This window comes from Phyllobates terribilis, unplaced genomic scaffold, assembly GCF_046119375.1.
Source record: "Phyllobates terribilis strain yellow unplaced genomic scaffold, ASM4611937v1 Scaffold_11__3_contigs__length_659146591, whole genome shotgun sequence".
Lineage (NCBI taxonomy): Eukaryota > Metazoa > Chordata > Amphibia > Anura > Dendrobatidae > Phyllobates > Phyllobates terribilis.
In genome coordinates, this window is record NW_027362771.1 from 386,517,228 (window position 1) to 386,539,563 (window position 22,336).

Sequence of the window (22,336 nt, forward strand, 5' to 3'; positions counted from 1 at the left end):
ATTTGGCCACTCCTAACATTTCTGCTTTCACTGATAGATTTCTTCTTTTTTTCAGCTTGATTGTCTGTTTCACTTCCAATGAAAGCTCCATTGATCTCATGTAGTGGGTTCACAGCAACAACTTCAAAATGCAAATGCCACACCTGGATTCAGCTCCAGACCTTTTACCTGCTTAATTGATGATGGCTTAATGAGTGAAAAGCCTGAGCAGCCCATCTGTGTGAAAAGTACCCATCTGCACTAGCCCATAGTGAAACATTGGATCCTTGTTCTCTCTTTTTATTAGACATATAGCCCATACCCAAAAAATACATTTGTGTGAATGTATCCAAGGGCTTGTTCACCCATTACATTTTTTTCTGCAGCAAAAACACAACAAAGAATGCACCATTTTACAGTTTCAGCATAGTCAGTGAGACTTCTGAACTCTTATGCACATGCTGCTTATTATTTATTTGCGGATTTGAAGCACCAAAGTAGGTTTGTTTGTTTTTTTTTTCAAATCTGCAGGGTGTCAATTTTTCCAGCATTTTTACAATGTTTTTTTTACCCAATCATCTGAATGCAAAAAAAACCCTGCATCAAAAAACACTTAAAACATGCATATTTTCCGCTGTGTTTTTCCTCCCAATGCTGTTCTTTCGTTGTAGAAAAATTGGCTGCAAATACTTCCGTGACTCCGATAAAAAAGACACGTCTCACTTTTTTTTTTTTTTGTAGATACATGATTGGCAAAAAACAGAAATGTGAGTGAACACGATCGTAGTCCATAATGCATACGTGTTTCATGAAATATGCAAATAGCTTCTTAAGCCTGAAAGAGGACTAGAACTCTAGCGCCACCTATTGGATATAGCAATCCTAAAGTTAATATTGACCCTTTTACAAGCCTTGTCACAGGTTTAGGCAAATAAAGCCAAACCAGACACTCAATTTGCAGACCTGTTTTGGGTTTGTGCCCTTCTTCAGTGCAAACCAGGAGCATTGGCTTGGCTGGGTGAAAGGCCTCTAATAGACACATGAAAAGCATGGATAGAACATGTGCAGTGCGTGAAAAGCAGATGAATGACGAATGTGGCAGCGACCGGCTGTTAGCTCTGATCGCTGCTGTTCAGCCTCTTAAATTATGCTGTCAGAGATTGACAGTGGCATTTAAAGAAGACCTGCTATCAGGTTTTTTTCTTTTATTCCCGCTGCTCCTCTAAATTCTTTTTTTTTTAAAAATAAATCCACCATACAGTTTCAGAGATATGGGCCTTTTTTATTTAGTATTCATTTTATGGTTTTTATCAAGGGGGCGTGGCTCCCAGGATTCTTGGGGTGGGGGCTCTTTAGCCCATCTTGCATTATTATCTGGTGTGTGTGTCCCTTTTGCAAAGACCATAAAAATTTGTACTAAATAAAGAGGTCCACACCTCTGGAACTGTATGGCGGATTTATTAAAAAAATTGGGGAGCAGTGGCAATTAAATAACAGCAAAAATTGCCCCCTTTTGCAGGTTATCTTTAAGGGGTGTGGGATCGCAGATTCAAGTCCCCTTCAAATTAAAAAAAAAAGTTTTAACAATAGAAAAAAGTTTGCATCACCCAACTTTTTTCAATATAAAAAAATGAAAAATAAACATATTTGGTATTGTCACATTTGCAAAAGTAAGATCTATCAAAATATATTATTTAACCCTTAGGGTAAACACTGTGAAGCAAACAGAGATGCCAGATTTGCCATTTTTAGTTCACGGCACCTTCAGAATAAAATGCAATGAAAAGGGACCAAAAGTTTGTATGAACCCAAAATTCCAATAAAAATTGCAGAAAAAAGTCTAAGGCCACGGCCCCACTGTCAGTATTTTTTCTCAGTAGTGGGAGCTAAAACCAGGTGAGGAACAATCATAGAAAAGGTATAATAATAGGAACAAGTCACCAATTCTGCATTTATCACCCACTCCTGGTTTTGGCTCCCACTCCTGAGAAAAAATACTGAACAAATACTGATAGTGGGGCCGTGGCCTTATAGCGACATCCGCTGAAAAAGAAAATAAATATAATATATACATGTAAATATTTTTTACAACAGTCTGAATTTGTAATATTTTAAAATAAAAAATATTCCACTATAAGTTTCTTATTGCTATAATTATACAGATCAGAATAATCGCGTTTTCAGGTCATTAATAAACAGAAGCAGAAAACAATGGGGGATTCTTTTTTATTTAAAATAATAACTTTACTTGGATTTTTTTTCTGTGTTTCCTGTTTTGCCAGTTCTGGCTGTGGGAAGGAGAGTTAGAAATGAAAAGTGCCCAGTGGGAAGGGAGTAAGCAGCTAAAAGTCAGGTAAATCTCATATACGAACCGCAAACACGACATAATGAAAAGCGAAGCATCACACAGGTGCAAGGGGTTAATAACCTGTCACCAGCACGAGGACATCACTGGAATATAAGGACGTGTGCAGGGAATGCCGGGACTTGTAGTTCTCGGCTGCGGTCACCAATCAGCTGAGTGACTGGAGAGACCGGAAGTGCAGGACAGGATGTTGTCTGTTGTCAGTGGCAACAAGTGTCCAGCGTGGTGGCGAGGATGCCGATCACCGTGAGGGAGCACAGCTGGCAGCAGACGGAGAAGGAGATCTACATCTCGGTGCCGCTGAAGGGAGCGGCCGCCGGCGCCAGCAGCGTCCTGTGCACCGAGCACTACGTCAAGGTGAGTAACGGGAGCGCACTGCAGCCTGGGACCGCCAGAGAGCGCTACAGGGAGCAACATGGGCTGGAGCGCTGTACACACGGCCATCACTGCCAGGCTCAGCCCCATGGCATGCAATATGGCTGCTGCCAGTCTCCTGCTCGCCCCGTGCCACAGTGCATCTTAAAGGGCTTGGCTCATCTTCTTAAATGGAGAAAAAAAAGTGCAAACAAGCAACTGTGCAATTTACCTCATCTCTGTTCTCAGGAGCAGAGGGATTTATTGTTTACAGCTTGTTGCCTAGGTTACCAGTCTCTGCTGCAGTCTCCCAGATGTGCCCAGTAAGGAGCGCAGCACTCCCAGGCTCTTTACCATAGAGATTGCAGGCGCTGCCCTGTAGCCTGCTGTAGCGTCCTCTTAGCTGCCCATCCACCCACCTTCTGTCCTCCTGTCCTCATCCATCCCTCTGTGCTGCAGAAGTAATGCTGTCTCTGCTTCCGGTCTGCCCTATAGTGAGAGACCTGTCAATCACCTGGAGTGGTGCTGGGAAAAGCCTGGTCTCATCCCTGCAGTGGTTTAGGAAGCATTGATCAGCTGTCAGGTTCCCTTTAAAGAAAACCTGTCATATGTCCAAAAAAAAAAAAAAAAAATGAATTTATTACCTTACTAAAATCCTCATGCTGAGAATCTGCCATTTTCCTTTTGCAGTTAGTGCATCGGTTGTGGAGATATGCTTTTTTTTGGCAATTATGTTTGTGGTCCAAGAGGGCGGTTCAGAAGAGTTCTCTCTGGGGTGTGTAGTCCTTCCCTCTATGACGCTGGCAGCATGATACTATGAGATCTCCCTGTTCTTTCGAGACCACACTGTAAGAAAACTAACCTGTGCGCAGGTCACAAGATCCCACTGTTTGACTAGTTTCAGAAGCTGCCGGGCGGTGACTTGTAGGGTCACAGAGGGGAGGACTACACCCTCCAGAGAGAACTCTTCTGAACCGACTCTTGGACGCTTCCTCAATTCCCTCAGCTGGTCTTAGTATCGGCTCGATGGGAAGTGTCAGAATCCGAAGTAGCAGAGGATCAGTGACGTGAGCGGTGGAGATCTGCTCCATACATGGCTCACATCCACTAACAGCTGATTTTTGGGGGTGTCGGCTGTTGAACCCCCTCCAATCTGATATTCTTGACCATTCCTAAGGTTAGGTCATCATTATAATAGTGGAAAACCCATTTAGAAATATACAAAGATGTGGTCATCAAAGGCAAAAATGATTTAATATTTAGGGCATTAAAGATGACCTGGCACCAGGTCAAAAGTGGTCAGTGTTTTCTCATATATTATTCCTGCTGCTTCAGGGTGTTCCTTTTTTTTTTCTTTTAAATCCGCCATACAGTTATAAATATATATGGACCTTTTTATTTTGTGATAATTTATATGGTCTTTATCAATGGGGCATGCCCCACAAAATAATTATGCAAAGCAGCCTATAAACCACCCCCCCCCCCCCGAGGATCCTGTGAGTCACGCTCCCATATGAAGACCATAAAAATTGAACCAAATGAAAAGGCCCATATCTCTGCAACCATATGGCCGATTTACAAAAATAGGCATACTTAGAAGAGCAGCAGGAATGAAATAAGAGAAAAAGGGTGACTTTACACCTGAAAACAGGAGCTCTTTAAATTTCCCGGTCTCTTCCCAGAGCTATTTCTGAGCTATAACATAGTTCTCCAGAAGGAATGAAAAGATGGCGCTCGCCTTACCCAGGAGTCGTCTTGTTCTTCTACAATGTTGTTACAGTGATGGGGATAAGAGACCACAGCTCACCAGCCTTTGTTATTACCAGCAGATCGCAATTAACCCTTTGTTTTGGATCCATAATTGTGACTTAACTCTGTATTTTTTTTTTTCTGCATGTTAAATGTCTATGAAAATTCTAATAAAATGTTTCCGAAAACCTGTCTGATTTTAGCTTTCTGGCACGCAGGTGAATTTCCCGCCTTTCCTGTTTGAAGTTTTCCTCTTTGCAGCGATTGATGTAGACAGAAGCATCACAAAGATTGGAAATGGAGTCATCCTGTTCACCCTGTACAAGCAGGAGCCCTGTGTCTGGGAGTCGCTGTCCCTGGTGAACGGTAGGTGCTGGATGAACTTGCCATAAGGACCTATTGATGGGTGGCAATGGCGGTGCAGAGGTGGCATTTGCCCATATGCCCCTTCTCCACATTAGATAGGTGCAGTATTCTGCGGGGGCGGTCTGAGGTGGAAGAGTACCATGATAAACTCACAAAACCATAGCTGGAGCTTTGTGTCCATACGTGGTAGAGGCTGCAGTATATACGCAAGTTGCCTTTAGAACCAAAATAATCCCGTTTATTACAGCACAGGTCCAATCACAGCGGCTGAAATAACTGAAAAATCCAATAAGTCTGTACTTATTGTAAAAGTTTTTTAAAAAAAGGAATTTTACTTAAATAAATTGAGCCTTTGTAAAGTTCTAATCTTTGTTTAAAGGGGCTTCTCCAATTGTTAAATGGTTAAAAGTGCAAAGTGCTTATAAAACCAAGCAATTTTGTAATTTACGTCTCAAAAACAGAAAGATTCTTAATTTTATACTTTATTGCTTGTTGCCCACGTTACCGGCCGCCTCTGCAGTCGATGGCCAATCTCTTAGGCAAGGAGGGTAGCTCTTTGTTTTAGAGCTTAGGAGCGCTGCTCTGAAGCTGGCTGGATCAGTGCCCGTGTGCTCCTCTGATGTTGCGGAGGCAAAACCGCCTGCGCTTACAGCATGGGAGACCACAACTCGGTCCAGCTGCACCGCCATGTCCGAACTGCCAGTCATCGAGGGCGCACCGACCCCAGCAATCAGGAAGTCCTGAAGCAAAGTAACGGTATGCTCCTGAAAACACATGCATAGCCACATATAAAGCTACAGAGATACTTGTACAATATCTGTTTGGTATATGTCCATTAATATGGCTACATAAGGCATTATTCACATCTATGGTGATGGCTCTGTCAGTTGTTTAGTAACCCTTTAAAGGAAATCTGTCAGGCGATTTTTTTTTTTATTATTATTTTTTTTTTTTGTGTGTAGTATACTAATAGTAGTCAAGCGTATGTAAATGGCAAATGAATGTTCACCCATCTGCACTGGCGCCACTGATCGGACTGCCGTATGCCCGAGGATCGCATCGCAATCCTCTTACTGGCCGGCGACTCTCCTGACCTGAAAGTGACGGCTACATAGAAATACATTTTCATTAGATGTAGTTGGCTACAGGACACTGATAATCTGTATAGAAATATATAGGGAGCTGCTTAATTCGAAGTTCACTAGTGTAATGTAAAAAAAAAATAGAATAAAAGCCTAGCCAAGTTTTGGCTATTTCACTGACCAGCAGCAGACTACAGGCTGTTGTAGGAAAGTCTGCATGTCATCTGCAGTTTATACACAGTAAGCAGCAGCTTGGATTCTGCTGCCTAATCCTAATTAAGTTACTTGTAACATATGGTTTGGTTAATGGGGTTGTCTGCCCAATAAAATAACATTTAATGAGCTCTAACATATAACTTGCACGGGCCCTTATCATCCAGTATTCACTCTGGTCCTGTACTTGGCATAGGACGTTTCGGGTCTCAGCTTGCAACTATTGCTGTGGGTGAAGGGGGCCAGTTGACCAATTTCAGTAGCTAAGTCAGCCCCCTTCTCTATCAGGGCCGATGCCTAGACATAGGGGGGGCTGGCATAGGTATTGATATTAGCAGTTAGCCAGCCCTTTTACACACAGCACTGGTCATGTGCCCACACAGGGAATGCTGTCTTGTGTGGAGCTCCTGAGACCCAGAGCCACAAAAAATTCCTGATTATTGGGGCACCGGGCCTCATTGATCTAGGTTACTAAGTTATCTAATTAACCTCTTAAACCTTGTTTATGTATATTTTGGGGGGACTGGGCATCTCCTTTAATAAGGTTTATGTATATTTTTTTGGCTGGACATCTCATTTAATAACAATAATTTTGTCTTTAGTCAATAAGGAGGCAATGCAAATACTTAGAGAGAAAGCCATCACAAGGGTACAAGAGAAAGCCAAGGAGGAGGCTCAGTCCAAAGCTGTGAGAAAAAGAGAAAATGAGAAATACTCCCTAGAGGTCATGATGAAGGTAAGAGTAAACCAATCTGTTATGTCCAATGAGCGCACACACTGGTACGCCATATTAAGCCTCTGAGAGATCAAGTGAATACCAACTGGGACCACCAGCAATTAGCTGTAAGCTGTAGGGAAAGCTGCAGTTTTAAGGGCAGAATCAGAAGCTTTTCTGTACTAAAAAAAGTGCATTAAAATCACTGCTTCAAATGTGCACCAAAAATGCGTCAAATAAATGGGGAAAATGCATAAAAAAACCACAGTAAAAACTCAATAAGTGTATTGAGCGAGGCTGCGCCCATTAGTCGGGTTCTGCCCGGGAGTATGCATATCACATACTTGACCGCCATTCCTGGGACAGAGAACGGCTAATCCTTGCAGTTCACAGTGCGTACGCTGGGAGGATTCACAAGTCTGCAGTCACAGAGTCATTGTAGACCGGGCAACCCCTTTAATGCTTTTTTTTTTTCTCTATAGACTCCTATAGGGAGCCTGAAAAAGAAGTGTGTGTGTGTGTGTGTGTGTGTGTGTGTGTAACCCCTGGCAAAAAATATGGAATCACCGGGCTCGGAGGATGTTCATTCAGTTGCTTAATGTTGTTAAGAAGCAGACCACAGACATGGCACAAAACTAAAGTAATTTCAAATGGCAACTTTAGGGCTTTAAGAAACACTAAAAGAAATCAAGATAAAAAATGTGGTAATCAGTAAGGGTAATTTTTCTCAGACCAAGCAGAGGGAAAAAATTATGGAATCACTAAATTCTGAGGAAAAAATTATGGAATCATGAAAAACAAACACACAAAAGAAAACTCCAATACATCACTAGTATTTTGTTGTATCACCTCTGGCTTTAATAACAGCTTGCAGTCTCTGAGACATGGACTTAATGAGTGACAAACAGTACTGTTCATCAATCTGGCTCCAACTTTCTCTGATTGCTGTTGCCAGATCAGCTTTGCAGGTTGGAGCCTTGTCATGGACCATTTTCTTCAACTTCCACCAAAGATTTTCAATTGGATTGAGATCTGGACTATTTGCAGGCCATTACATTGACCTTATGTGTCTTCTTTCAAGGAATGTTTTCACAGTTTTTGCTCTATGGCAGGATGCATTATCATCTTGAAAAATGATGTCATCATCCCCAAACATCCTTTCAATTGATGGGATAAGAAAACTGTCCAAAATATCAATGTAAATTTGGGCATTTATTGAAAATGTAATGACAGCCATCTCCCCAGTGCCTTTACCTGACATGCAGCCCCATATCATCAATGACTGTGGAAATTTGCATGTTCTCTTCATGCAGTCATCTTTATAAATCTCATGGGAACGGCACCAAACAAAAGTTCCAGCGTCATCACCTTGCCCAATGCAGATTCGCGATTCATCACTGAATATGACTTTCATCCAGTCATCCACAGTCCACGATTGCTTTTCCTTAGCCCATTGTAACCTTGTTTTTTTTCTGTTTAGGTGTTAATGATGGCTTTTGTTTAGCTTTTCTGTATGTAAATCCCATTTCCTTTAGGCGGTTTCTTACAGTTCGGTCACAGACATTGACTCCAGTTTCCTCCCATTCGTTCCTCATTTGTTTTGTTGTGCATTTCCTGTTTTGGAGACATATTGCTTTAAGTTTCCTGTCTTGACGCTTTGATGTCTTCCTTGGTGTACCACTATGTTTGCCTTTAACAACCTTCCCATGTTGTTTGTATTTGGTCCAGATTTTATACACAGCTGACTGTGAACAACCAACATCTTTTGCAACATTGCCTGATGATTTACCTTCTTTTAAGAGTTTGATAATCCTCTCCTTTGTTTCAATTGACATCTCTCGGGTTGGAGCCATGATTCATGTCAGTCCACTTGGTGCAACAGCTCTCCAAGGTGTGATCACTCCTTTTTAGTTGCAGACTAACGAGCAGATCTAATTTGATGCAGGTGTTAGTTTTGGAAATGAAAATTTACAGGGTGATTCCATAATTTTTTCCCTCTGCTTGGTCTGAAAAAAATTACCCTTACTGAGTACCACATTTTTAATCTTGATTTCTTTTAGTGTTTCTTAAAGCCCTAAAGTTGCCATTTGAAATTACTTTAGTTTTGTGCCATGTCTGTGATCTGCTTTTTTTTCAACAACATTAAACAACTGAATGAACATCCTCCGAGCCCGGTGATTCTATAATTTTTGCCAGGGGTTGTGTATATGTGTGTATATGTATACACTGTGTGCATAATTATTAGGCAAGTTGTATTTTATAGGATTATTTTTATTATTGATCAACAACTATGTTCTCTATCAACCCAAAAGACTCATAAATATCCAAGCTTAATATTTTTGGAAGTTGGAGTGTTTTGTTTTTTTAGATTTGGCTATCTTAGGAGGATATCTGTTTGTGCAGGTAACTATTACTGTGCAGAATTATTAGGCAACTTAATAAAAACCAAATATAATCCCATCTCACTTGTTTATTTTCACCAGGTATACCAATATCAGTGCACAAAATTTAGAAATAAACATTTCTGACATGCAAAAGCAAAAACCAAAAAAATTAGTGATCAATATAGCCACCTTTCTTTATGATGACACTCAACAGCCTTCCATCCATAGATTCTGTTAGTTGCTTGATCTGTTTTCGATCAACATTGCGTGCAGCAGTCACCACCGCCTCCCGGACACTGTTCCGAGAGGTGTACTGTTTTCCCTCCCTATAGATCTCACACTTTATGATGGACCACAGGTTCTCTATGGGGTTCAGATCAGGTGAACAAGGGGGCCATGTCATTATTATTTCTTCTTTTAGACCTTTACTGGCCAGCCACGCTGTGGAGTAGTTGGATGCAGGTGATGGAGCATTGTCCTGCATGAAAATCATGTTTTTCTTGAACGATACCGACTTCTTCCTGTACCACTGCTTGAAGAAGTTGTCTTCCAGAAACTGGCAGTAGGTCTGGGAGTTGAGCTTCACTCCATCCTCAACCCGAAAAGGTCCCACAAGTTCATCTTTGATCATACCAGTACCCCACCTCCACCTTGCTGGCGTCTGAGTTGGAGTGGAGCTCTCTGCCCTTTATTGATCCAGCCTCTGGCCCATCCATCTGGCCCATCAAGAGTCACTCTCATTTCCTCAGTCCATAAAACCTTTGAAAAATAAGTCTTAAGTTATTTCTTGGCCCATTCTTGACGTTTTATCTTATGTTTCTTGTTCAGAGGTGGTCGTTTTTCAGCCTTCCTTACCTTGGCCATGTCCATGAGTATCGCACACCTTGTGCTTTTTGATACTCCAGTAACGTTGCTGCTCTGAAATATGGCAAAATTGGTGGCTATTGGCATCTTGGCAGCTTCACACTTGATTTTCCTCAATTCATGGGCAGTTATTTTGCGCCTTTTTTGGCAAACACGCTTCTTGCGACCCTGTTGGCTATTTGCCATGAAACGCTTGATTGTTCGGTGATCACGCTTCAAAAGTTTGGAAATTTCAAGACTGCTGTATCCCTCTGCAAGACATCTCACAATTTTGGACTTTTCAGAGCCCGTCAAATCTCTCTTCTGACCCATTTTGCCAAAGGAAAGGAAGTTGCCTAATAATTAAGCACACCTTTTATAGGGTGTTGATGTCATTAGTCAACACCCCTCCTCATTACAGAGATGCAGATCACCAGATTTACTTAATTGGTAGATGGCTCTCAAGACTATGCAGCTTGGAGTAGGACAACATGTATAAAAAGTATCATGTGATCAAAATAATCATTTGCCTAATAATTCTGCACACAGTGTGTGTGTACAGTACAGACCAAAAGTTTGGACACACCTCATTTAAAGATTTTTCTGTATTTTCATGACTTTGAAAACTGTACATTCACACTGAAGGCACTGACTTGCCCACCGCTCCGGCGGCTTCTCTCTGCTCTGCCTTGCCCACCGCTCCGGCAGTTTCTCTCTGCTCTGCCTTGTCCACCGCACCTTCGGTTTCTCTCTGCTCTGTGTTGTCCACTGCTCCGGCGGTTCCGCTCTGCTCTGCCTTGCCCACCGCACCTGCGGTTTTCGCTCCACTCTGCTTGCTCACCGCACCAGCAGTTCCTCTCTGCTCTGCCTTGTCCTCCGCTCCGGCGGTTTCGGTTTACTCTGCTTGTCTACCGCATCTGCGGCTCTGTACCTGTCTCCCAATCTGTACTGGACCCTATCCATCCTGCGCTCCAACCTGCTAGTACCTCCCGGTCTGCACTCCAGCCGTGCTTGCCAGTGCCCACCTGTCTGCATACCAGCCGTGCTTGCCAGTGCCCACCTGTCTGCATACCAGCCGTACTTGCCAGTACCCACCTGTCTGCATACCAGCCGTACTTGCCAATACCCACCTGCCTGTATGCCAGTCTAACCTGCCTGTTCCTGCATTCCCTGGTGTGGGTCAACAACTGTGACCGGGGTCTGACCTGGAGTCGCACCTGGTCCCTCTGCTCGGTTCCTCCTTGGTCCAAGGAGTCGACTAGCCGCCGTGCGACCTTGGTCGGATCGGGTTAATACTTAGTTACGCCCCTGTGGCGCCCAGCTGCGCTTGGTACCACAGATCCTAGAAGAGTGCATTAATGGAATCCTCCACAAGAGGCCCCCATAAGCATTCACACACCTCCACCTTCCACCTCAGACCACCAGAGGGAGCCCGTTAGGGATATAAAAGGGAAGGTGGAGCTAGGCAGAGAGTGTTCCTAGCCTGCTAGAGTACAGAGCAGCTAGGGAGTTCCTGCTCAGACACAGAAGGAGTCAGTGCAGTCGAGCCAGAGCCTAGCAGTTCCTGCAGAAAGAGTTCAGTACAGTCTGAGGAGTGAGTCCAGACTAGAATTCGCTCAGAGCTCAGGATAGAGAGCTAGGAGTGTACCGACACTCTGAGAGCGGCGAAGAAGAGCAGCGTCCTGGCTGCAGTGTGTGTGTAGCCTAGTGAGGGCCCGAGCACGGCCGAAGGCGAGTGGAAAGTGAGTAGCAGTGGGGGCAGAGGAGCTTACCCAGCTCACCCCGAAACATATACCGGACACCGGGTCCGAGCTTACCGGGATCTCTACGACCCAGTAAGGCATAACCAGAATCCCTGGAGAACTACAGGTCCCAGGATCACCAAAGAGCTGATACGTAACAGAGCCAGGAGACACATAGGCCCCGTAAGCTGGGAGCGGGCACTCCAAGAGAAGGCCCTACCACAACGTCAGCCGGTGCAGGACAGAGATAAAGTTAGGCTTAGCTTCAGGCAGGTCAGAAACGTACTACGCAGAGGCAAGAAACAGGAGGCCCTACACCCGCTCATTGGGGAGGATCCTGATATGCACCCTTCACCCTACAGTGCTCTGGGATGTGCCTGAATCACCACCAGTAAAAGGTACTGAAGTGACTATCGTGTCTGTCCCTGTTCTTGCTCTGACCTGGCTGTGTCTCGCCTGTCCTGCATCCCTCTCTCCATACACTGCCCTGAGGCCTAGCTCCACCTGTGGGGAGCTATACCATCGAGCTGCCTTATCACCGGCCTCAGCGAACAGCCGCAGCGCTGGTGATTCTCACCAGAAAACACAGGTGGCGTCACGAACTTCCATAAAATTAGCAAACCAATCAACCCTTTTAAAAGCTGACCCCAGGGTACGGGCCCGGGAGCCGACCACCGCGACATCCCCAAGGCCAGGCAAAGGCCCGGGTACCGAGTTGTCCCCATCCCCCTGGGCGAGTCACCCCTCCAGGCACTCCTCGGTTCATGGTACAGTGGGATCACTAATCACGCTCACGCCAGTCAGTCCGGGCGCGAGCGTAACAGCTGGCGGAAAGTCCACTGGTTTCAGTTCACACAGGCTAGCAACCTGTGCGACACATACCTCCCCTCATATATCATACCAGTGACTCTGTCACATATCCCCCCCCCCCCCTGCCCAAAGCCGGGGGTTTTGGCACCTTCCGATACCAGACAGAGAATTCTAGAAAGGGCATAAGCGTTCCCGTGTAACTTCCCGGGCCTATGCTCTACGTGAAAGTTGAAGTCCTGAAGAGCTAGGAACCATCTAGTTACCCTGGCATTTTTACCCCTCTTTTCCCTCAACTATCTCAACAGGGCATGGTCTGATACCAACTTAAACTTCCGGCCTAGTAGGTAGTATCTTAGTGTATCTACGGCCCACTTTATGGCTAGACTCTCTTTTTCTACTATTGCGTAGTTTTCTCGCAGGACGAAAGCTTCCGGCTCAGATAGAGAATGGGATGTTTTTCTCCATTTATCTCTTGAGAGAGTACGGCTCCTAGACCAACCTCTGAAGCGTCTGTCTGGACCACAAACTCTTTCTTGAAGTCTGGTGCGACCAGGATCGGCTGTTTACACAGTGCTGACTTCAACAGTTGAAACGCAGTCTCTGTTTCCTCCGTCCACTTTACCATGGTTGATCTGGTGCCTTTTAGAACATCCGTCAGTGGCGCGGCCATCATGGCAAAATTTGGGATAAACCGCCGGTAATATCCCACCATTCCCAGGAATGCTCTCACTTACTTGGAGAGCGGTTTCGGCCAGGTCTGGATTGCCTCCACTTTATTAACTTGCAGCTTTATTTCGCCTCTCCCAACGACATAGCCCAAGTACTTGGCCTCCTCTTTTCCAACGGTGCATTTTTTGGATTTATTGTAAATCCCGCCTTCCTTAGAGCATCCAGAACTGCCTGTAGTTTAGGTAGATGACTTGCCCAGTCTGGGCTAAAGACTACAATGTCGTCAAGGTAGGCTGCGGCATACTTCTTATGTGAGGCTAGGATCCGATCCATAGCCCTCTGGAAGGTGGCTGGGGCCCCCTGTAGTCCGAACGGCATCCGAGTGTATTGTAAGCACCCATCAGGTGTTGAGAAAGCCGTCTTCTCCTTGGCCGTCTGGGACATGGGGATCTGCCAGTAGCCCTTCGACAGGTCCAGAGTGGTGATGTACCTCGCCGGTCCAAGCCTCTCGATGAGTTCATCGACACGGGGCATCGGGTACGCGTCACACTTGGACACCTCATTCAGCCGGCGGTAATCATTACAAAATCTTCACTCTCCATTGGGTTTTGGCATGAGGACGATGGGGCTCGACCATCCACTCTTTGACTCCTCTATCACACCGAGGTCTAACATCCTCTTTACCTCGGCCGAGATCACCTCCCGGCGTGCTTCAGGAATCCTGTATGGCTTCTGGTTCACCCTTATATGCGGCTCTGTTAGCATATCATGTTCTACCACCTGGGTATGACCCGGCTGAGAACAGGTCCCGATTCTGCTGAAGCAGTTCTCGACACTGTTGCTTCTGGGCTGGCGAAAGGGTCTCCGCTATTGTGACATCTTCCACCTGGCCTTCAGGAGTGGCTCCCAGGCAAGGAGTTCCCACGGGTTCCCGATATCGCCACGGCTTGAGGAGGTTTACATGGTACACCTGGTATGGCTTTCTTCGGCCAGGCTGGTGGACTCCGTAGTTCACTTCACCGAGCTTCTCCACCACCTCATATGGGCCTTGCCACTTGGCCAGAAACTTACTTTCAACGGTGGGAATAAGAACCAGGACGCGATCCCCAGGTTAGAACTGTCTCAGCCTTGCCGACCGGTTATACACCCTCGCCTGAGCTTCCTGCGCCTTGAGGAGATGTTCCTTCACGATGGGCATCACCTTCGCCATTCTCTCCTGTAACTGGGCGACATGTTCGATGATGCTCCTTTGGGGCGTGACCTCGGCCTCCCAGGTTTCCTTGGCGATGTGTAGGAGACCTCTTGGATGCCGTCCATACAGGAGCTCAAATGGAGAGAAGCCAGTGGAGGCTTGAGGAACTTCTCTGACAGAGAAAAGCAGAAATGGGAGCAGGTAGTCCCAGTCTCGCCCATCCTTTTCAACGACCTTCCTGAGCATCGCCTTTAAGGTCTTATTGAAGCATTCTACTAAGCCGTCCGTCTTCGGATGATAACCGGAGGTCTGAATCTGGGCAATCTGAAGGACTCTGCATATCTCCTTCATCACCTTGCTCATGAAGGGGGTTGCTTGGTCTGTCAAAATCTCTTTTGGCAGACCTGTCCAAGCGAAAATGTGAACTAGCTCTCGGGCTATACTTTTACTGGACGAGTTCCTTAGGGGTACCGGGTCACATAGTCCATGACCACCAGGATGTATTGGTGGCCCCGGGCCGATTTAACTGAGGGACCCACGAGGTCCATAGCAATCCTCTCAAAGGGAACCTCTGACAGGTAGTGGAACTAAGGGACTACGGACGTGGGAGGTGGACGTGGTTATCTGGCAGGTGGGGCAGGACCTACAATAGTTTAAGATTTCCCGATAACTTCCTGGCCAATAAAACCTCCTTATTATTCTCTCCTGGGTTTTCTCAACCCCTAGGTGTCCCCCCAGAATATGTGAGTGTGCCATGTTTAATATCCCCTGACGGTATGAACCTGGAACTAACAACTGTTCAACTACCTCTTCACTTTTTAGTTTGGTCACCCGGTATAATAGCTCCCCCTGAACTGCAAAGTGTGGCTACCTGGTGTCCACCCCCGGCTCTTGAGCAACACCATTATAAACAGTAACATTATCCCACGCCCCTTACAAGGTCAAGTCCCGAACCTGAGCTGACCCAAAATTCTCTCCAGGCACCTTTAATTCAGGGAGGTCAACCAACTCGGACACAGTCTCGTCCTCGTCGCCGACAAGGACACATAGTGGGAACTCATCCACTTCCGATGTCGACTGGGGTATTTCTCTAGGGTCCTGGCTTTTTTCCACAGGACTCTGTCTGGATCCCTTCCCCCACAAGTCCTAGAACAAGGGAAAATCACGCCCCAAAATGACGGGATGTATCAGGTCCCTGACCACCCCGACCTCTTGGGATTGGGCGCCACAGTATGTTCCAACTGTCACTCTGGCCACCGGGTAGTTCTTGGCATCCCCATGTATGCAGCTTAGGCCCACAGATTTGGCAGGGATCACCTGGTGGGGAAGGGTGGCACTGATTAAGGTTACCAGACTCTGAGTCCAACAGCCCCAGGACCATCACTCCGTTAACGGATACGGCACACGCCTGTGGGCCCTCGCTGGGTTGACAGTCCACATTGCAGGCTGGGTAAGCATAATATGAACATCGTCTGCCTAGGCTGCAGTCCATTGGCTCAGCAGACGTATGACACTGGGTGGCTACGTGTTCCGGATTGCGACACCGCCAACAGATCACATCCTTAACAACAATCCTTGCGGCACCTCCAGTGGAAGTTGGACGCCCCCCCAGTTATGGCTCTGAACCCCTTCCGTGGTGAACATGCCCCCTTTTGGGCACTCCAGTAGGGGGAGGTGATTATGTCGGGTTTCCCTAGGGATTTTTCGACCACTTGGTACCTCTCTACCAGGCCCACAAGGTCGTCCGCATTCCGAGAGTCGCCCTGGCCTGGGTAGGGAATGGATGAACCTGTCCATCACCACACGCTCAACCATCTGGGGAGGAGTGGAAGACTCTGGCTGTAGCCACTTTTGGACTAGATGTAACAAGTCGAACATTTGTGAGCTTGGAGGTTTGTCGCCAGCATATGCCCAGTGGTGGACCCTTTGCGCGCTGACAGACATAGTCACTCCTGAGCATGCCAATATCTCTGTTTTTAATTTCGTGTACTCCTTCGCGTCTTGCAAAGTCAGATCGTAATAAGCCTTCTGCGGCTACCCGGTCAAATATGGCGCCAGAACCTCCGCCCACTGCTCCTGAGGTAATCTCTCCCGTTCCGCCACCCTTTCAAAAACAGTCAGGAACACCTCAACGTCATCCCCCGGGGTCATCTTCTGTAAGGTTCTCCTTACCGGTTTCCTGACGTGTGCATCCTCACCTGGATCTGAGGGTGGAGCGGATGTCTTGCCACGGATCTCCCCTGCTAGGAGCTCCATCTGTCGTTGCTGCTGCTGGATTTGCTGTATCAGGAGTTTGTCTCCTGCTGCTGTTCCTGTTGCTGCTGTCGCTGCTCTGCTGGGTCTGCTGCATGATCTGCTGCATGCTCTGCTGGCTTTGTATCAGGTGCTTTATGAGCTCCTCCATGCTGCCGGACTTCTCTGGCTGGCTGGCGGCCTTTACCCAGGACATCCACTGGTCTCTGTGGCAGGTACACGTGTTCCTGGAATCTTGCCCGCATTCTCCACCAACTGTGGTATGACGCCTCACTCAACCGCTTCTGGAAGTAGACTCAGGAACCCAGGTTTTCTTTGCAGGCTTTATAAACACCATAAAGCTCTGCACTCCAGCAAAATAAGCACATCCTTACTTGGCAAAACAACAAAACAAAAGATAAACTGTGGCACAGTCCATATGTGTGTGCAGTTAACATGTGTGGGCAATGTCCAGCCTTCAGCTCCCTCCTGAGCTATGGCTGACCAGTCTGGAGACCTTGCCTCTCCAGACACAACCCAGAGAAAAAAAACAGGACTGAGTTTTAAATGCTATGCTCAGCCACACCCTGAGGTGGAGGTATGGGGAATGACGTCCCTCCCATCACTATGTCATTCCCCTAAAACCACGCCCTTTAAGTGAGTTAACCCACCAGCATATAAAATGCTGGCAGAAAGTCCATTGGTTTCAGTTCACGCTGGCTAGCAACCTGTGAGAAGATTGTTATTGCATATTTTGGTGTGGATACCTGTAGGTATAAAGCAGCAGAAAAAATGTTGCATTTGCGTTACGTGTGAACACAGCGTAAATGCAACAGCGCCATCACAGGAGATATTTATCATTACAAAGGGCCGATTACAATCCTTCGGTCATCTGCGTCATGCAGCACAGGTCCTTCACAGCGAGAGACTCTATTTTATTCAATAATACACTGGAAATTCATGGCGGTGTAATGTGATTCTCTTACATGTAACTAGAAATATAAAAAAATAATTGGTTGTAAAGCATCGCATTGTAGCACACACTATACAACGAAATCATGAAATGTAGAGGTTACATTCCCCTTTTATAAAACCCATGTCATGTATATAATCTGTATTGCTGCTTACAATGCTCCATTGCTATATATATATGGTCATACTTTAGATTCCATTTGCCTTATACAAATTATTGGCTTCGTTAGGGGCAACTCTGAATGCTGTTTTTTGGACTGAGACGTGAACGCACTGCCGAATTATCTATGGACAGAATCTAAATTAATAAAGTGAGGAATAGTTTTTCTTAAACTGCTTTCTGATACTTCACCATAGCCAAATAAATTTACATTGATATTATGTTACATTGATTTGGTGGTGGTACCAGAGGTGCGGTCATTTCTCCAAAGTGTCCAAGGAGCCATTTTTCAACACAACACCAGGCTGCGTGTTGCTCATGCTACTGTGAGCAGCCTGTATGGTACAAATGTGCTATCATGGCCTGCAGTGTCTCCAGACCTGTCTCCCATTGAGCACATCTGGGACATCATTGACAGGCAATTGCAAAAGGAGCTGCCAGCAGCTGATCTTGATGATTTTCCCAAGTGCATTCGGCGTGGCAGAACATTACTCAGACAACCATTAATGACCTCATTGATAGAATGCCAAGGCGTGTAAGTGCGTGTATTTCTGCCTATGATGGTCATACTTGATACTGAATAAGTTGAGATGTTTTGAGAATTTTGTTTCCATTTTTTTATTAGAAATGTTAATGATATGCAATCGATCCTGTGATTTCCATAACTCTGCAACTTTTCCTTCTTGGTGCTGCATTTCACTGTAGAGAAGTGTATGTTAGATAGTATCTAATGGAAGATCTTGTAATGATTGATGTAAAATTGTAAGCTGGGAGATGAAAGGGCCTGGAAGCTACTGAACATAGAGTAACTAGGCTATATGTTTCATTAACCTTAACAAATTGACCGGTTTTATAGCTACCTGATGTAACAGACTGATGAACCTTAGGAATTTAAAACTATTTTTTTATTTCGTTAGATCGATGAAGAAGGACGAAAATGCATTGAGCAATTGAAAGAAGAGGAGCGACGGAAAGCAAATGAACAGTTAGAAAAGTTTAAGGAGCGTCAGAGAATAGAAGAGGAACAGAGACAAGTCCAGAGGGAGCTAAAGAGAAAGGAAGAAGAAGAAAGGAGGAATGCCATAAATAAATCCAGGTGTCTAGATTCAGCCAAACCTTCTGTACAAGGTATCTGCAATACATGAAGCACATGGTATACAGAAATAATGTGCGGGGAACGGATGGCACCATGTAGCCCTAGCTTACATGCCACTGACACTAAGAAGCTGTCTGGGGAAGATATATCTGTTTTTATTACTAATTTTAATTCTATTAGTGACCATACACAATAAATAAATGTCGGACAAAGCCCCTGATTTTGGCAGCTATCTAATATGTAAAGGCTGGGTTCTAATCTCACTATACAGCAGATATTGGGGGGAAACGGGTCAGACGCATTGGATTTTAACATTCCTGCTCGTTTTGTTCTCATAGGAGACGGGCCTCTATCAGAGGTGTATGCCCACCGCTTTTTCCCCGCTTCTCATTAAAAACACATGAAAGCTCAATTAAGCCAAATGTGCATGTGTATGGTAGGAATAGCTGAGGCATAAAGCCCCCTAAAGAATATTATGTTGGCAGAGGTATTGCATTGTGTCAGATATTCAGTAATCAAAATGTCTGATCATTGACAAAGGGGCATGTGCTATTTATTATTACGCCTCTTCTTTCTTGAAATCATTGGTAGTCTATTGGGATCTTCTTCATATAAACATATATAGCAGGTGAAATAAGTATTGAACATGTCACCAATTTTCTAAGTAAATATATTTTTAAAGGAGCGATTGTCATGAAATTCTCACCAGATGTCAGTAACAACCCATCCAACCCACACAGGCAAAGAAATCAAACCATAGATAAATTAAGTTATGTTTAGTAATGACAATGACACAGGGAAATAGTATTGAACACAGGAAGAGGTGCAAAAAGTCATGGAAAGTCCCTACACCAGCTGAAATCTATCAGTAATTAAAAAGCAATCCTGCCACTTACTGAAAAAATATCAGCTGGTTCAACTGATGACCTATAAAAAGGTGCCACACAAGAAACCTCTCATGATGGGTAAAGCCAGTGAACTGTCTCGAGACCTTCACAACCTTATTGTTGCAAAACATACTGATGGCATTGGTTACAGAACAATTTCTAAACTACTGAAGGTTTCAGTGAGCACTGTTGAGGCCATAATCTGGAAGCGGAAAGAACTTCATTTTATCATAAACGGCCATGTCCAGGGGCTTCCCACAAGGTTTCAGACAGAGGAGTGAAAAGAATTATCAGAAGAGTTGCCCAAGAGCCAAGGACCACTTTTGGAGAGCTGCAGAAAAACCTGGAATCAGCAGGTACAAATGATTCAAAGAAAACTATAAGTAATGCACTCAACCTCCATAGCCTGTATGCACACTTACCATGCAAGATTCCATTGCTGAACAAAAAACATGCTCAAGCACGTTTTTAAAGTTTTCTCAACAACATTTAGACAAGCCGGTGAAATACTGGGAGAATGCAGTCTGGTAGAATGATACCAAAATTGAACTCTTTGCATGCCATTATACACACCCAAGTTTGGAGGCCAAAAGGCACTGCATATCACCCCAAAAACACCATACCAACAGTGAAGATTGGAGGTGGAAACATCATGGTATGGGGCCGTTTTTCAGCATATGGCACTGGCAAACTTCATATAATTGAAGAATAGACAAATATACTGAGACATTCTTGATAAAAAATCTGTTGCTATCTACCAGGATTATGAAGATGGAATGAGGGTTGACATTTCAGCAAGACAATGATCCCAAACACAGAACCAAGGAAACTCCCAACTGGTTTCCGAGAAAGAAAATAAAGCTGCTAGAATGGGCCAGCCAATCACCTGACCTGAATCCAATAGAAAATTTATGGAAGGAACTAAAGTTCTGAGTTTATAGAAGGAGCCCACATAACTATTAGGATTTGAAGAGTGTTTGTGTGGAAGAAAGGGCCAAAATTACACCTGAGCAATGCCTGCGACTAGTTTCTCCATACAGGAGGTGTCTTGAAGCGGTCATCATCAGCAAAGGCTTTTGTACGAAGTATTACATTTCAGTAAATGTGTTCAATACTTTTGCCCTGTGTCATTTCTCATTATTACACATAACACAGTTTATGGACATCTGTGGTTTCATTACTTTGCCTGTGTGGATTGGATGGGTTGTTACCGACATCTGGTGAGAATGTCATGTCAATAGCACCTTCAGAAATATATTAGAAAATTGGTGACGTGTTCAATAATAATTCACCCACTGTATATGTATGTCTATCAGAAAATGATTTTGTTTGGCTATCGAGCATCGCATTATTATGCAATGCAACCATACGATATACAGGCTTTCCTTTTACAACCCCCTGCCTTTTATGTGATCTATATTGTGGCATGCAGTGCTGCATTGTTCCTGTTTCTACTCAAGACGTGTATTGGTTTGCTAGTTAGAATAGTTCTACTTTTCCAGATAAGAATGTTGATAATTCACAATGTTACCTTTATAAAATATATTGTTCCATAATGTAATCTGCTCATTTCACCTAGCGGTAAAAGAGGATCTGAACCTGACAGTTATGATGTCAGGCCGAGACAGTCTTGTCAGTGCGGACTAGCACACTTTTTGGGCTGTGGAATGGACAGAAGAGTGGGCATGTGACCAAGATATTGGCCCTTCTTTGACTCAAGTCTTCTGTACCTTATGTTTGTGTTATTGAAGGTAAAGGGCAAAATGCTGCAGACAATGAGAATCTTTAAAACAAGCCGCTCAAGGAGCAAAATATCCACAACAAAATCAGGCATCGTAACCCCTTAATGACTGATATAACGCTGGCAGCCCACAGTCACCTTGCACGGGTACTTATTGGGATATACAAGGGACCCTCCCCCCCAGTCTGTAAACCACTTAGGAGCCACAGTTAGCTTTGACCACTGCATCTAAGGGGTTAACTAGCTGAGATTAGCGGATCCCCGCTATTAAAACTGAGATTCTGCTGTCATTAAACATCTGCTGAACCTGGCATGGGCCATACGCGCAAGTCTTATGCCACCACATACATGGAATTCTGCAATAAAGTTCCTTAAAGGGTTGCTCCACTATATTTATATTGTTTGCATATGTCTCAATATTAGATTAGTGGGGATTCGACGTCTGACACCCCACTGTGCTCCGTGCATTAGCGCTCTGTGCTTGGACTGATTTGGCAGTTGCAGCGTTGAACAGCACAGCCCCATCATTGTGTAGTGGCTGCTGCCGGCATTGCAGATGCACCCCTATTTGCAGAATGACAGGAGGCGAAGGGCACACCACAGCTGAGAGATTGAACCATTGACCTGCCCTACTACATAAAATCTGCATTTTCGTCCTGTTTTTTTGTTTAATTTCTATTGTTTTAAGCTTGTGTTTCCTTTGCTCCTATTTTTCTTCTTTGGATTTGTACCTTTTTTGAAGTCTTTTATTTATATCTGTCCTGCTGTTGACTTTTTGTTCACCA

At 44.9% G+C, this 22,336-nt stretch overlaps 1 protein-coding gene across 2 annotated transcripts in view; it reads left to right on the forward strand.

Moving 5' to 3' along the window:
* The first annotated feature begins 2,503 nt into the window (after nt 1-2,503).
* DNAAF4 (dynein axonemal assembly factor 4) overlaps nt 2,504-22,336 on the forward strand; it is a 46,743-nt gene continuing 26,910 nt past the window's right edge. Inside the window, exons 1-4 of one of the 2 annotated variants that reach the window (XM_073652995.1) lie at nt 2,504-2,701; nt 4,666-4,813; nt 6,711-6,844; nt 18,745-18,955. In XM_073652995.1, the coding sequence (XP_073509096.1) occupies nt 2,579-2,701; nt 4,666-4,813; nt 6,711-6,844; nt 18,745-18,955 (616 nt within the window). In that variant the 5' untranslated portion in view covers nt 2,504-2,578. The remainder of the gene's footprint in view (nt 2,702-4,665; nt 4,814-6,710; nt 6,845-18,744; nt 18,956-22,336) is intronic. The other variant, XM_073652996.1, reaches the window with a different exon arrangement.